We start from the raw sequence: 16,335 nt of genomic DNA on the forward strand, positions 1-16,335 counted from the left end.
ATCTGGTTTTTACAAATAATTTATAAATCTACACAATAACACAATATGGGAAATGGTTACTCAGTCTAGAAATGTGCATTTTTAACCCCCATTAAAATGTGAAAATGGTACATGAAGAAAAATAAAAGGAATTTCAAAATAAGGATATTACATATACTAATGCTTTTGAAAATAACATTTTTATTGCTAGCTGGTAAACTTCAGACTTCCAAGATGGCATTATTCACTTTTATTATTTTGCACATCAGACTGTGCAAATGTGTGATATATTGAAAATAACTACATGTCACACATTCTGAGTAGTTTTTTTTTCTTCCTTTCTCCAGGAGAAAGGAATTTGAATGCATGAGTTTCTTCAAGATTGTATAGCAATAGCTTCACTATTTAAATGAGAATTGAAATACTATTCTATTATTATTGTAGATGCATCAATTTAACTGTTCTACCTTGAAGTACATTAAAATTTAGGAATACTGTCATCTAGCTTATGCAGACCAATCATGAATCAGTAAGGATGATTTGGGGAATCTAGTAGATAACGGTATATGGGAAGAAATAAGGTATGGGAGTTTGTATAATATAAAAATGTATCCAGATGCTACTATTTGCAGATATGTCTTCCTATAAATATAGATAAGTTTTTTTTCTCGAAATGTGTTCCAACTGTGGGGCCTTCATGTCCTACCCAGGATGTTCACTGTTTTCTTCCCCCATGTTATCCACCATTTCCCAGGATCCTCTGCTTTGCCCCTGTTCCTTCTTTTCCCAATATTTACCTCTGCCTTCTCTTCTTAAGTCTTTTGTCTCTACTCTCTGCCTTGATCCCCTTCAACTGCGTCCTGCATTTTCCTCCTTCTCCATTGGCAGTTATAAATAAACTGCCTATAATTTAAATTAAGTTATCCCCCAGTCTGAATACCAATACAATGCTGGTGTAAGAGGAACCCTCCTGCCAAATGGTATCAAAGGTCTACTTTGTCCTACCTCTTGTTGCCTGCAAAGCCTAACCATGTCTGTCTGTTTCCACACCCAGAACATTATAATTTTTGTGATTTTGGATCCACAGGACCAGGGACGTGCAGTCAGTAGAGGCAGGGGAGGCAGGGCCTCACCAGTCTCCTGAGGGAAAGGAAAGATTTTTTTTTTAAATAATTAAAGCCAGGGTAGTTGCTACCAGATTCAAAGTCACAGTGGCTTGGTGTCTGCTCTCAGTGTTAGCTATGGGAGGAGGCCAGATAACTCAGGGCCTCCTTTGCATAAGGAATTTTTTGCCTTTTAAAAGTTAAGAAAGAGTTAAAAAGCGAAAACTTTCATATGCAAAAGAGGCACTGATTCTCCCGCCTCCTGATCGGGGAGCAGCAAATCATGCCTTATGAGCACGCTTACGTTGAGCACGCTTACGTTGGGCGGACAAGAGGAGAGTTGAGAGAGTTTCCACAGCTGGAAAAGGTGATCGGACGGAGGGAGAAGAGGATTCAAATTTATTGTAATTTAATTTGTAATATTTTTATTGTGAGGTGTGTGTGTGTGTGCGTGTTTTTCTTTCTTCACAGCAGTGGGGTCGGAGGAGGTGGGGGGCCGAGGCGGCGGAGCGCGGAGGCGGCAGGAATGTTCTCGCCGCTGTGTCCCAACAGGCCAGGTGTCTCACGTTTATGTCTGCCATAAATGCGAGACGCCTGGCCTGTTGGACACAGTGGTGGCGGGGGGAGGAATGGGCGGGGTGGCTGGGGAGGGGGGAGCCCTTTAAAGCCTTGCTGCCGCGTCTTCCCAGCAAGACTTCCTTTCGGCTCGCGGTTTCCCTTGCCTGCCTTAACCAAAGCTTGGCGCCCTGCCTCTGCTTTCGCGCTCTCCCTCCCTCAGCTGTGCAGCAGCGTCGGCGGCAGCTCTCGGCCTATGGCGGCAGCATCGCACACGCTATGGAAAGAGGAGGAGGAGGGAACCAAAGAGAGGCTTTTACCAGGCGTGCACCCCACAGCCAGGACCGTCATTGCAGCTCAAGCCGCATTTCTTCCTGCAAAGCCCTTCAGGCGTCAGGTGGAGCTCGGGTTGCAGGGCTTTAAAGGGCTCCCCCCTCCCCAGCCACCCAGCCCATTCCTCCCCCCGCCACCACTGTGTCCAACAGGCCAAGTTGCTGGGAGGAGAAAGTTTGGGCTGCAGAGCAGCGTTTGAACTCCCGAGTGACGTGCAGTGACCTTCATGGCCGGTGAGGATCCAGCTCTATGGCGGACGCGGCGCCGGGGCTTCGGCGGGGCTTTCACGCTTGCCTCACCGGTCATGAAGCTCACCGCACGTCACTGCACAGGACTTTCCCTCCATAGTTTGCCATACTCTCAGTGGAACCCATATAAGCCTTTAGTTAGTATTACAGTTTATATTAAATTATCTAAATCAGTCTTTTCCATTCCACGTCACTTTCATTCTTCTACTATAATTCCCTTCATCAATGGTCAGAATGATGACTTATAACCATCTCTACATTAATATTTTGGAAGAATTTCTTATTCCTCTTGTGTTTATCCTGCATTTTTGTTCCATATTAATCTCTACCTATATACCTATTTTATCTTCACTAACTTTATTTAACAATTATTAAAAACTTGATTCTTGCCCTCTAGAAAGTCTTCTTCCTGAATTAGATAACTCCTTAGCTCATTTTGGCTTTCCTATCCAAGAGGCAATTGAAATGCTGCTTTGCCATCTTTTTAATATAAAGTATCAGCTTTTGATATCCATCTATTGTTTATCTTCTTCCCAAAACCCTGTGGCTAGCAGTGTTTATAGCCTCGTGACCCTTAAAGATATTAAACTCCCCAAAATACTTGCCAGCAGATGGTGAAGATTTCTGAGAATTATACTCCCATACCTCTGAAGGTTGCCAGATTCATGTCATGGGCTTAACTCTTGTTTATCCTATACTTTCAGAAGTGGAGAAAATAATAAGGTAATGTAAATGTACTGTCACACTTTTGTTTTGCATCAACTTTAGAAAAGAATTGCATATGAAACAACCGTAAACTCTTTGATAAGCAGCTTTCCAAATTTTGGGGATCTTTAAAGTTAATTAAGGTTTTCCTAGAGAGAATTTAATAGTTTGATGCATAAAGCTTGCAAATATATTTACACAATCACATAGTTCAAGATGTTGGGAAAAATAACCATCCTGTGGCCATTAGATGGTTGATTGTGTCCATTGGAGATATTTTAAGAGTTCCTTCCATGCTTGGTTCCAACACTAAAGGACATTTCATCCATCTTAATTCACCAATCAAAAATGGCAGGAAACGTAACCAGGCTTCTGGCAAAGACTAGTGTGCCTCTATTTGTATCCTGGTAGTGATAATTGGAATAAACAGATTAATTAAATTCCAGTCTACTTCACAATTAACTGGGAAGAAGTCCAATTGAAATAAGTGGGATTTGTTTCTGAGTAAGCATCTGTACAACTGTACCATAGTATAAAATGTACAAAACATATAGAACTACATTTTATTTGTTTATTAATGTTTATTAATATTGATATATCACAAAAGTCTTTCTTTTTCCTTGAGAATAGTCTTTCTCTGTTGGGACTTCGCTAAACACCTTAAAGAGAGATATCAGAACTTTCATTTAAGATTTCTTCCCCCCGACCCCCCTTTCAGAGAGGAGTGATTGAAGAGAAAGGGATTATAAGAGAATAAGCAGGCACACAGTGGGGAATACATGTTAAAAGGAATGTGGTAGCTTGGAAGCCCTAAGTACACTCAGTCTGGGAGCTTCAAGAACCCTGATATATTCCCCATTGTGAGCCTGCTTATAATCTTTTCCTCTCCAATGACTGTAAATACAAACAATAATTAACTTCTAGTTATTCCAGTGCTGGAATAAACATTACCAAGGGTGGGAGTGTGAGGAAAAAGGAAAGCCAAAATAAATAAGTCGCACCTAGCTTTTGGGGAGGAAAATAACGGGGGAGGGGAATCTGCCTCCCAGTATCCATCTGGTATTCATCTGGCCTGTTTGCCACCGGCATGGCCCATTTGGCATGGCCTGTTTGCCGACGTCTGTTCACCTTTGCCTCTGCCACCCCTAATTCGCCACTGCCCATTCACCACAGCTCATTCACCACCGCCCATTCGTCTCTGCTACCATGGCCCGTTCACCACCGTGGTCCATTCTAGAACAACTGATTGGCGCCGCACCAGCCCCCCTCCCCTGCTGCAATATTTGGAGTATAAGACACACAGACATTTCCACCCACATTTGGGGGAGGAGTGCATCTTATACCCCAAAAAATACCGTAAATGAGAAATACCTGTACTTAGATTTTGATGATATATAGTTGGATGCTGTCAGCTTACTGGCATTAGCCTCTTCCCCAATTTTATTTTTTCCTGGCTTCAGGCTAAAGCCTCCAGGGTATAAATCTCTTTGCCGTTACGAGTAGGAGTGACACCAGTTGGAAATCCTTTGGGAAGAAGCGTAGAATATTCACCATCATTTTCATCTTCAACTGGGTGGAGTTGTATGTTTGAAAGTACAAGGTTGGTGAAAGCTACACCTCCCATAAACATGGTGTGTGTTTGTGATTATGTGATTATACACACACAGACACACACACAAACAGAAGTGGCTGCTTTCTATAATTCAAAGGCTACACTAAGAAGAATTGCTTTTATAGATACTGAGTACTCCCGAAAAGCCATTCTATCCATTATTTAGTAAGAATAAACTGGCCCATTTTAAACTTCTTTCTTCATTTAAATTTCTTGGCAAAGTTTCCTTGTCCTTTTCCATACCCCCGATGCATCATCTTTAAAATCTAATCTATGTTTGTTTTGACTGTAAAAATCATCAGGACTGGATTTCCAAAATGAATGCTAGGTGATTAGATTGTTTGCTTTCTGCACATTTATTATGGAGAGTTCTTTTGGTAGTATAGCAAAAGTATACAGTTCCTATCAATTTTTCAGCTGTCAAAGACATATGGGACCTTTCTAAGTAAAGCTTTAGTTGGAAAGTGAAAATATACTTGATTTAATCCCTTTCTGCTTGCATGAGAGTTGTTTAACCTTTGGAAAGGCTAGAAATATTTTCATGATGGATAAAGCATTTTTACAGAAGAAAAAAATAATTTAAAAATCAAGAAGCTTCCTTGCGTATCAGGTCACGCTATTACCTACGCAGTCTAATTTCTCTAACTGACAGCAGTATCTTAGACAAGACTTTTTTTAACCAGAATTACCAGAAATTGAACTGGGACTTCATCATGAGTTACGTTTTAGTTTCATTTATATTTTATTACTCTCCACTTGATGTTGCCAGATTTAAAGTCTAAGGAACTATAATTCAGATTTCTCTGCAATTCTGCCTCTCCCCGCTCAAAAAATAATAATTGTCTCCAAGTATTTTGACGTATCTACAATACTCAGCTAATATCACCCAGCCTGGTACTATAAAGTCTAGCACATTCAAATATCACCAGACTAGGGAATCCTGTATTTCATTAAAAATCTCCCTCCTCCATTTTTTTCTTTTTCTTTTGTAAAATTTTATTCAATTCTGATCTCTTGGGATTTCTGGTCCTATAAAGGATATAAAAAGTCTACCCAGACCTATTAAAATGCTATGTTTTTGAGGTGTAAAAAATCAGACTAAGATAATTTACTTAAGAATTATTTCCATAATTAATTATAACATATAAGCTGTACAATTCAATTGAAAAACAAATGTAAAACATGTAGGGGGGTGGGGGTGGGTAAAAATAAAAAACAATAATTTGAGGTTATAAGAATGCTTTACATCTCACTTGAATTATACAGGTAGTCCTTGATTTATAACCACAATTGAGCTCTGAATTTCTGCGAGAATTTAAGCGAGACATTTGTTAAGTGAGTTTTGACCCATTTTATGACCTTTCTTGTCACAGTTGTTAAGTTAATAATACAGTTGTTAAGTGAATCTGGCTTCCCCATTGACCTTGCTTGTCAGAAGGTTGCCAGAGGGGATCACATGACCTTCGGGCACTGCAATCATTGTAAATATGAACCAGTTGCCAAGCTCCTGAATTTTGACCATATGATCACAGGAATGCTCCAATGGTCGTGTGAAAAACTCTCATAAGTCACTATGTTCAGTGCCATTCTAACTTCAAACAACTAACATTCTAACTTCAAACAACCACTAAACGAACTATTGTAAGTCGAGGATTGCTTGTACCTAGAAGCCTTGTGGGATCCAGAACAGCTTCTGGAGTAGAAGTATAACATGAACTTAGTAATGCCAAAAATTGCCCACACTTTTGCATTCAGAACCAGCTGCAGTTTTTGAATGTCCCATTTCCAGATCACATCACAACAGCCCCAGGACAAAATTCAGATTTAATTTGCGATTACCAATGTACATCAAGCCTCAATGACTTGGGATGGGTCCATCATTACCATGGAGGTCACAAATTCCTGAGCTACCTTGGACTCAACCCATATTCCTTCATTTCTCCAACTTTGGCATTCCAATCATGATTTTTTTTGTGTCCTTTCATGTAGCAATGTTTACAGTTATCTGCTAATTTTTTCACTACATCTGTATAGGAGCATACAATTGTACACTGTTGATATTAATCAAATGTCTATCAATGGTGACAGATAGGTTTCTGTAGTTTATAGATTTATAGCTAAACTCACACCAATTTCATAATTTCACATGGATCACTGATTTTCACATTCCATTCCATATTTTCATTTAGTGTGCCAATCCACACTAAGGTTTTTTTTCTTAATTTCAAGTAGTTGGTACTCACTGAAAGTCTTTGATCTTCACTGTCATTCAGAATACAGAATATTCTGTATTGAAATTCAGAATACAAGTCCAGAGGTGTTTAAGAAAGTGACATATGTATTGGTCAAATATCCATTAAGGCTTCGCAGTGATTGAAGGCACATTGTAAATCCCCTAGTTCCCAAATTTTAACTTGCAACAGAACACTAGAAGCTCGGTTTCTATAGTCTCCTTCCAAGAGTGCAATTTGGTAATCCCAAAGATCTCTCTTTGCCTCCAGAGGGACTTTTGTCAACCAGAGAGTAGCTCCTGGCTTCAATTCCACCACAATCTTGTCCCTACTCACAAAGTACTCAGTGTTGCTTAATCCACCATCACCAGCAGTGTTGCTTAATCCACCACCTCATCTGGAAGTTTATTACTTTAATAATACTGGCCCCAATGCTTTTCAACCTGGGATCATATCATTTGACACTCAAACTTGTTTAAATGTTTCCGCTAAACCCATATTGCTTTTGTGCCATTAATAGAAACATGATTTTTTTGTTGTTGCCTTATTTCAGGTTTAATGCTAGGGATTGCATCTCTTAGGAAATCCTAATGTGTACAAAGCCTCACATTTTCTTTCCCCATTATGGATTACCCTTAATTTCTACTCTCCTGTTTCTATTTTATCACTAGAGGAAATCCTATGAGATGTTTCCACATCCACCAGTAGAGTTCTTAAGGTCTTAAGGAGCCACTGAAGTATCCAACAATATCAAGGTGGTCATCTTCTAGGAGGAAGATGCAAATAATCTAGCCTTTAAAGCTATGATATAGCCAGAAATCATGTTAGAAACATTTGTTATATATTTTAAAATTTCAGGAATGCTATTTTTCTCATTAAACAAATGAGAAAAGTTATACGAAATGAAGATAATGGATTGAACATAATCTGTATAAAATGAAAGGCTTTCTAAAATGCTAATTTCATGGAGGTTGAAAATGAGACAAGAAGTTGGGAAGGTTTTATGACAATTACTTAATAAAAAGAAGAATGGAAAGCACAATTGTAGGTTTCTTGTCAATTTATTTCTTTTTTCTGTGTTTCTTATTTTTCTATCTTTGGTCTTGTTTATTTTCTATATTTTATTATATTGAAAGTTTCTAATAAAAGTTAAAAATGCTCATTTAACATCTTGATTTAAAGCCATTTTCATTTTTGAACCATACTTTCATTTGAAGAATTGATATCTATGTGGATGCTATTTTCCTTCGCCTTCCTAATAGCACTTGGACAATACTAACAAAAGCTTGAAAACTTTGACTAGTATTTATCATGAACTGCTTGCAAATGAGGAGATCCCAAAGCAATGGTTTTAGAGTTGACAACATTTTCCTATTTATTTACACAATGCAGGTTGGTGGTGGTGGTGGTGGTGGTGGAAGAGTGAAGAGAGAATAGAATCAATAACCAGGAAAGAAAAAAAATGAGCCTTTGAAAGATTAAAATAAATTGGCTTAAGTTGCCTATTCAAAACCCCTTTCCTACTTCTAATCAACACTCACTCCAAGTAGGGTTTTCCTTCAAAAGTTGTTTTTCAAACATGAAAACTTTAAACTCTCGGAATTCCCCGCCAGCTGGCTTGGATGACATTCTAAACATAATTTCTTTGATTCAGATAATATGGGTAAACTATGTTTATTCTAGTCTGGTAGGGGAAGTGACTCCATTAGGGGGAGAAGGTGTGGAGTGCCTAAATCATATCCGACTTCTCTAACTGTGTTGCCTAACTGCAGCCCATCAACTCCAATAAAAGTATTGTGTGTTCTGAAGCATCCATAGCAAGGATGCTATGTGTTATTTTGGAGGGCTGTTTAGTCATATTCTACTTGTAAGAGCATTTTATTTTCATCACCCACTGTTGGACACCTCCGTTAATCCTTCATGCTTTTCATGGAAGAGTAGAGCTCGTGAAATTTTGATATCCTTTGAAAGGAGATGTTGCTGTAACTTGAATGCAAAACATATTTATTTCATGCAGTACATCTGCTTAGACAAAACTTATTTTTAAAAACAGGTAACCTTATCTAAAGCATAGTCTGCAGCTTTGCTGACCAGTGGAGTTTAGCTACTTTTTTTGTATGCAATATGTATCTATATAGTTATCTTCCATTAACATTAACTTTATGTTATGTGGACATTAACTTTTATGTTTTAAATTTGTCTTCTGCAGCTTCCAGTTATGGGAGGAGTGTTTATGGATTCGTCCAATGAAGAATTTAGCACAGAATATTCTTTGTTTAATTCATCTGCCAATGACTACACTACTGCCTCAGTGCCAAATCAGCCAGAAGAGACAGCTCGTTCTTCAAATGATGCCATTTTGTTATGGATTGCAATTATAGCCACAATTGGAAACATTGTAGTTGTTGGAGTTGTGTATGCATTTACATTCTGAGAAGTAAAGAAGACAACTCCAGGAGACACGTACGAACAGATGTACGTGTATGTATGTAACATTATGTGCACATACCTATGTAAAATGTAAATCTTTATACATATTGGTAGGTAGATGTAATTTCTTATCTAAGGTCCCAATTAACAGCAAGTGGCAAACAAAATCACCAAAGTACCCTTTACAAAAAAGATTTTTGTCTATTATGTGGAGATGAAACATAATTTACATCATAGCCAATTAAATATGGATCTAACATGAAAGGTCAATGTATATAAATGGAAAAGCAGATTTGTTCATCAAGGGCTCTATTGTGAATCTATAGGGTATCTAACCTTTGGATTAAACATTGGATACCTTTTTTTTTCAGGGTTGTTTTTTTGTTATTGTTGTAAGCCCCCCCCCCCCCAGTTGTTACATTCTGCGACAGATGCCAGTGTAATTCTATTGTTCTCTAAAGACACAGAGCAAATGAAATTTCAATTCGTGTTGAAGTCTGCTAGGGAAAAATGGTCAGGGTGTTTACTGTTAAGTAGTGCAGAGCCTCGCAAGTGAAATGTACATTATTCACAAAAATTTCACAGATGGATAGATTCCTATTGTGGGCCAGATTTAATTTTTCAAAGCTTTCTCTCTGGGAGAAAAAAAATTGCGAGGAGTCCTAAAAATAACCACATGTCTGAATTTGAAAACAGCTCTAGGAGTTAGAAGGCCTCATTTGGGGAGACTGATTGGACAGGGTGGATTTAGAATCTTTCCTTTTGAGAGTGTTATAGTTTTCATGAATTTTAACTATCCAATTGGAATAGGCTTGGAGGGCTTGAGAAAATAAATTTAGAGGCAGCCAATTGCAACTCCAAAAATTATCTCACCTCGAGTTTATGGTGCAAATTAGGGTGCACCAATCTTTCTTAAAACCAAGAACCTTATTGGAAGTATTCTATAACTGTATGCCATAAAATCTGTTCTCCTTTTGCCAATTTTATGGAGATGTATTTTAAAATGGCTATTTTTGATCTTTTTCAGATATTTTTTAATCACACATATTTATGTGTAATTTGGTTGGTTGGTTTCCTTTATAACATAATGGATCTTTTTTGTTTAATTCATTTATAATCTTTTTTCCTCCAGAAATTTAAAGAAACTCCTTTTCCAAGTTTTTACTACAATTATAGCCCTGAGAAATAGGTTAACTAAGAACTTTTAACTTGAAGTGCTAAGAAATACTGTCTTAAGGCTATTGAAGGACTTGAACCTGGTCCTAATCCAATATCTAAACCATCATATGACACTGGTGTCATTATCTGATGTACCAAACTTTTTTCCTTTCCCTTCATATAATCCCATATAAAATGTCCCACAGTTCTGCCATATCTTACAATGCAGGCCTATTTTTGCATATACTATGAAACAGCAAATCATTTTTTCATGGAATACAGCAAATTATACTCATTTTCCCCCCTCCCAGCTGCTCATTCTGATTTTGCTAGCAGAATGTTTCACTCAGATTAATTTATGGGGGTTTTATCCAAGTCAGCAGCATGAGTAGTCTTCTACATACAACACATGACCGTTTTGCAACAGTTGTTAAGTTAGTAACATAGTTATTAAATGATGCTGACTTCCCCACTGACTTTGCTGGTCAGAAGGTTACAAAAGGTCATCCCAGGACCATTGGACACTAAATATATGCCAATTGTCAAGCATCCAAATCTTGACCAAATGACCATGGGGATGCTGCAATGATCATAAGTGTGAAACATGGTCATAAGTCCCTTTTTTCAGTGTCATTGTAATCTCGGATAGTCACTAAATGAATGGTTATAACTAGAGAACTATCTGTACTTTCTTTTTCTATTTAAAAGTTTGAAATATCCTCTATGGATAAAGAAAAGACTAGAATTAACTAGAAGACTAGCATAGAATTGACAATATTTTAGAAAGGGGATAAAAACTAACCTTGACTTTTTTCTTGAGAAATCCAAGCTGACCTGGTAATTACCACAGGTCAGGTTTTTTAAAAAAAATAAATATATAATTGTTCATAATTCCATAGTACTGAATGGAAAGATGACAGCATTGTAATATACTTTACTGTGAGGAAACCAAAATTGTTACTGCGGGTATGTGATTATTTCCCTTGTATCAATTATTGTTCAAGAAGGACCTAGTTTTTAGTATAAATCATAGTGATGAGATTTTCTGTCGTTTCTAATTCTCACCAAACTATGGAGATGAAAGGGATGCCATCTTTTGTAACCCCTAGCTCAGTGCAAGAATCTTGCTACTAACAGTACCCAAATAAATAGTCATTTAACTTCTGCTTAAATACCTCTAGTAAGGAATAGTCCATCATTTCTTAACTAAGACGAGTTTCTGCAATGAAGAAGCTTAATTCAAATCCTATAACCTGCATTAATTTTGTTCTGCTCTCTACATCACCCGGATGGATCCCATTTTTCTCAAACATTTTAAAATCATGGTGTCCTCTTGTGCATTAAGACTGTAATCAGTAAAAGTGCATTCTTTCTTAAGCTGAGTTTGATACCAGGTGGCTTCATGGGCATATCTTAGTATTTTTTGGCAACAACACAGAAGTAGTTTTGCCCTTGCCAGCTGAGGCTAGGTCACTGCCTTCTTCAGACATTCCTGATAACAATTACAAACTTAAATCTTTTTTATAAAACGATGTGAATTCATTTTAAATAGAAGGGGAAATATCATACATCATGTTGGAAACCTCAGTAATATAAATGAGAAACATTTGTTTTGATAACTGTGAACAGGTGGTGTATGATGTAATAAACTGTTGCTGCTTTGCATTTTCTAATCCGTCTTGACAACAACTTTAGAATCAAAGCTGTTTATAAAAATGCATCTTGTATACAAAGTTGCAACGTTCTGTGTTAACAATTTTGATGTAATTTATAATGTGGGTAGTTCTATAGTAGGTGGATAGATCATTTATTTATACTAAAACTATTTTGCAAGACTGTGTGTATTCTCTCTTGCTGTTCTTTTGCAATCTGGTGGTAATCATTCACATGTTTATGAAGCTTTGCACAGCATGCCACTGTTTTGCAAAACATACCCTCCTTGCTTTTCTTAAGCATTTTAAGGCAGCTGCCATTCAGACAAGTAGAGTAATCCTAAAATGTATACTGTAGAGCAGTGATCCCCAACCCCCGGTCCGCGGACCGGTGCCGGGCCGTGGAGTACCTGGCACCGGGCCGCGCAGGGGCCGGGGGCCATGATCGCTGCAGCGGCCAGGGGCCATGATCGCTGCAGCGGCCGGGGGCCATGATCGCTGCAGCGGCCGGGGGCCATGATCGCTGCAGCGGCCAGGGGCCATAGTTTCTTTCTGTATGCAAATTAGGGCTAACTGGCACAAGGGGTGTTACTGGACCGCTGGTGGCACTCTGACGTCACCAGCGGCCCACCGCCCCTCTGTGTCCAGCGCCGCCCTTCTCATTCCTTTTCAGCGCTTCAGCGCTGGCCGATTCCTGAAAAAAACCTAAGAGCGCCTGCGCAGCTACGTAGGGCTAGCGTAGACAGCGCTAGTAGCGTAGCCTTGTGTAGGCGCAGTTTGTGCTACGCTATCTACGCTAGCCATACTGAACTGCGCCTGCGCAAGGCTACGCTACTAGCGCTGGTCATCGACGTATTCCACCGAAACCGTGAACAATGCCCCCCTACCCCTGCGCGCGCTCAGCGGGCCACGGTAAAATTATCAAAGGCTGACTGGTCCGCGGCGATAAAAAGGTTGGGGACCACTGCTGTAGAGCACGCCAAAATGAAAATTCTGACACTGGTTTTGTTAGAAACCTGGTATTTTCATGGGACCAATGTTAAATATTTTGCCTTTAATAATAATTTTTAAGAATCTCCATAAGAAACAAGGAACTGGGTACTGAAACTGCCATTTGAAAATTTTATGAGCGTTACACCAAGGTATTATATATTTAATTAAAATGGTATCTCTAAGTTCCATCTAATTGGAGCACTGCACTGCCATTGTCAAATAAGCCCACCAGGAGTTTATCTGCACTGCACTGACAATTGCACTGCCATTGTCATAAACCCAACAACGGGACCAAATCAGTCTCCTTACATTTGCCATTGGTTCAAACCTTATTACTGATCTGGAGGTAAAGCAAATAGGAAGATATCCATGAATAAATCACAGGTGAAATTGGGTGACATATTATCCCTGGATAGGTGTAGAAATTATCCAGGATAAGAAAAGCAGAGGGATGTAACAAAGAATGAAAATTAAGTCCTATGTATAGTTGAGTTGCTAACATAATGTAGTACAAACGTCAGGCTTCCCAGGTTAACTTGGAAGTGGTTTTTAACATTTTATCTGAGAAAAAGGTTGTTTTGTATGGTGTAGAGTTTCCCTTGACATCTTTAAGGCATGTGGACTTCAACTCCCAGAATTCACCAGCTGGGAAATTCTAGAAATTGAAGTCCATGTTTCTTAAAGTTCCCATGGTTGAGAAACCCTGGTATAAGATAATAGCAATAGCAATAGCAGTTAGACTTATATACCGCTTCATAGGGCTTTCAGCCCTCTCTAAGCGGTTTACAGAGTCAGCATATTGCCCCCAATAACAATCTGGGTCCTCATTTTACCCACCTTGGAAGGATGGAAGGCTGAGTCACCCCTGAGCCGGTGAGATTTGAACAGCCGAACTGCAGGACTGCAGTCAGCTGAAGTAGCCTGCAGTGCTGCATTTAACCACTGCGCTACCTCAGCTCTGTTGTCTTTAACCAAGACACTTGGTTTTAAATCTATCTGATTCAAAGACTGAGAATTGAATGGTCAGAACTGAAAATAATGAAGGCCAACAATTACGTTCTATTCTAAACATGTCTTAGCTCAGGTAAATTGTATGCTTGCATGACAGTAGGAAAAAGATATGAGAAGCTACAGAATGAAGTAAAGATGAAGTTTACATATTGATAATTAGAATAATAAATAAGTAATATATTATCATCATTGATAAGATTATGATAAACTCGTAATCTTTGATGAAATACTTGATATATTCTTGCTTTAAACACTTTCTTATACTAGTTGGTTCTTTTGGAAACGCCATAATTGTACATTTGGTCTACTGATACTTTTATTCCTATAAAATAGTCTTGTTAGATGGGGGTTCTGAATAGGGGAGAAAAATCCAGATGTTTTCTTTTTACTTGGGTTTTGCAAAACAACTTGTATATTTATGACTGAGTTAAGCAAATCGTACTACAATGTTCCTCCTTTTATAGTCTTCACTATTGATGTAATTATTGTTATTGATTGGGTAGGTTGCTGATGCCTTTGTTAAATAGATAACTTGTGCTTTAAAAGAATCTGATATTAAAGTAATGTTGTAAATGTTAATACTTTCCATTAATCATGAAAAGGGTTGGATATTGGTATTAGAACAAGGCCACTGTTTTCACATCCCAATGTGGGCATATGATTGACAAATGACTGTCTGATCTTAGTTTGAAATGAAATGAGTAGGGGATGAAAAGTGTTACCCCATCTCCAAATAATCTGCTACAAACTTGCAGCAAAGAGAGAAGGTCTAGTTAGTTTCATCTCTAATCATGTTTGTCTGAGCTGCTACCTTTAGGACTTGGATCCATGAAGAAGAATCAGGCAAGGGTCGCCCCAGTAAGGAAATAGACACTCAAAAACATTATTAAAGCTGACAAAAATAAATCAACATAGCTCTCAAATGTTGATCTGGGAACACTGACCTTTGTAGAAGATTTCAGATTAGCACAGAATCTTATGAAAGCCCTGAAGATTTTAAATGCAGCCAAGCTGCTATCTTGAAGCCTGAATAATTAGTGACAAAGGTAATTTTTACCTGCAAAGAAAAATCTGATAAAATACTTAATTTTACAATCAAATGAAGAATAAGAAATGATGAAAGATAAGGGGCAATAATGAATTTAAATTTGGTTTATGTCCGATCATTCATTCTACCTCTTCATAACTTGATATCCTTTCAAACTCTTCTATGACCAAGTCCACGTTCTACATGTATCGCCTTTTGTTCTTTAAACTTCTCACTGCTATCTTTTTCAGGATCTCGTTAATCTCATTCTACATAACTGTCTCAGTCTATCTCTTCTTATCAGATCCCAAAAATCAAGAAAGAGACATGGTGATTCTTCCAAGCAGATTTCTTTATTGTTGCACATCTATAGACAAAGCCTTGCCAAACCGTAGCACTCTTTATCAAAATCAGGCATATATTCCGATAACTACTAGGGAGGGGCTGTCTTTACCCTCTTTCTACCATACAAACAGTCTGAACTGAGTTGCCTCTTACTCCTTTGCAATGTACTCCTGAGAATCCAGCCCATTACCTTCAATCACATTTGACCCATTCATTCTTCTTCATGTATTTCTTTTGCAGCTTCGCCTTAATTCAGTTTCTATGACCAAATGCATTGTTGTATTTATTTCACCTTCATTCACACATTCACCATCCATTCATTATGACCTGATCTTTCTTTGTTTTACTATCCACAATCCTTATATTGCATTCCACTAACAGCCATAGGTTCTGAATTCTATGCCATGTCCATCAGCAGAAAAAATATCCATTGAAAAAAATTATTGGCTTATTTCAATTTCAAGCTTTTTCAAAACATTTTGGAACGATTCAAGTGTTTGTAAGAAGAGTAAAATGAATGAGGATTTTCATCTGAGCAGAAATTTCTTGCACAATCTTGTATGGAATGTTGCATTTGGATAGATGGAATTTGAATAAAAGCTTTCCCAAAAATGATGAAATCCTGAGTAATCCCTTGTTTATGACATCTACTACTCCAAGAAATACTATGTCAAATATGGAAATGTCATGATTCTTAATGCAAGTCTTGACTTTTGTGATCGGTGTTCAAAATTCTTAATGGAGTGTTGATTTAAGCAGTCGTCCATTTCACAATAACTATTCTAAGCAACGAAGGGAATATTTAAAAATCAAGTAAAACCAGATTGGAGACCAGTGCAATGGGGCTGCTCCAGAAGAACATGCACAAGCTCTATGAATTGTGGAGTGGTGATGGCAGTGGCCTAACAGTTGTGCAGATGGTTCCTTTAGCCAGATTTCTGTTCATAGGCAAC

The 16,335-nt window shown here is 38.2% G+C and overlaps 1 protein-coding gene across 1 annotated transcript in view; it reads left to right on the top strand.

Annotated features, from left to right (window-relative positions):
* Positions 1-12,362, top strand: part of CUNH14orf132 (chromosome unknown C14orf132 homolog) — a 29,967-nt gene extending 17,605 nt beyond the window's left edge. The window contains exon 2 of the mRNA XM_014055570.2: positions 8,976-12,362. Within this exon, the coding sequence (XP_013911045.1) occupies positions 8,976-9,200 (225 nt within the window). The 3' untranslated portion in view covers positions 9,201-12,362. The remainder of the gene's footprint in view (positions 1-8,975) is intronic.
* The last annotated feature ends 3,973 nt before the right edge of the window (positions 12,363-16,335 follow it).

Source organism: Thamnophis sirtalis, unplaced genomic scaffold, assembly GCF_051295495.1.
Source record: "Thamnophis sirtalis isolate CommonGarterSnake01/CBP01778 unplaced genomic scaffold, rThaSir2_p1.2 scaffold_1, whole genome shotgun sequence".
NCBI lineage: Eukaryota > Metazoa > Chordata > Lepidosauria > Squamata > Natricidae > Thamnophis > Thamnophis sirtalis.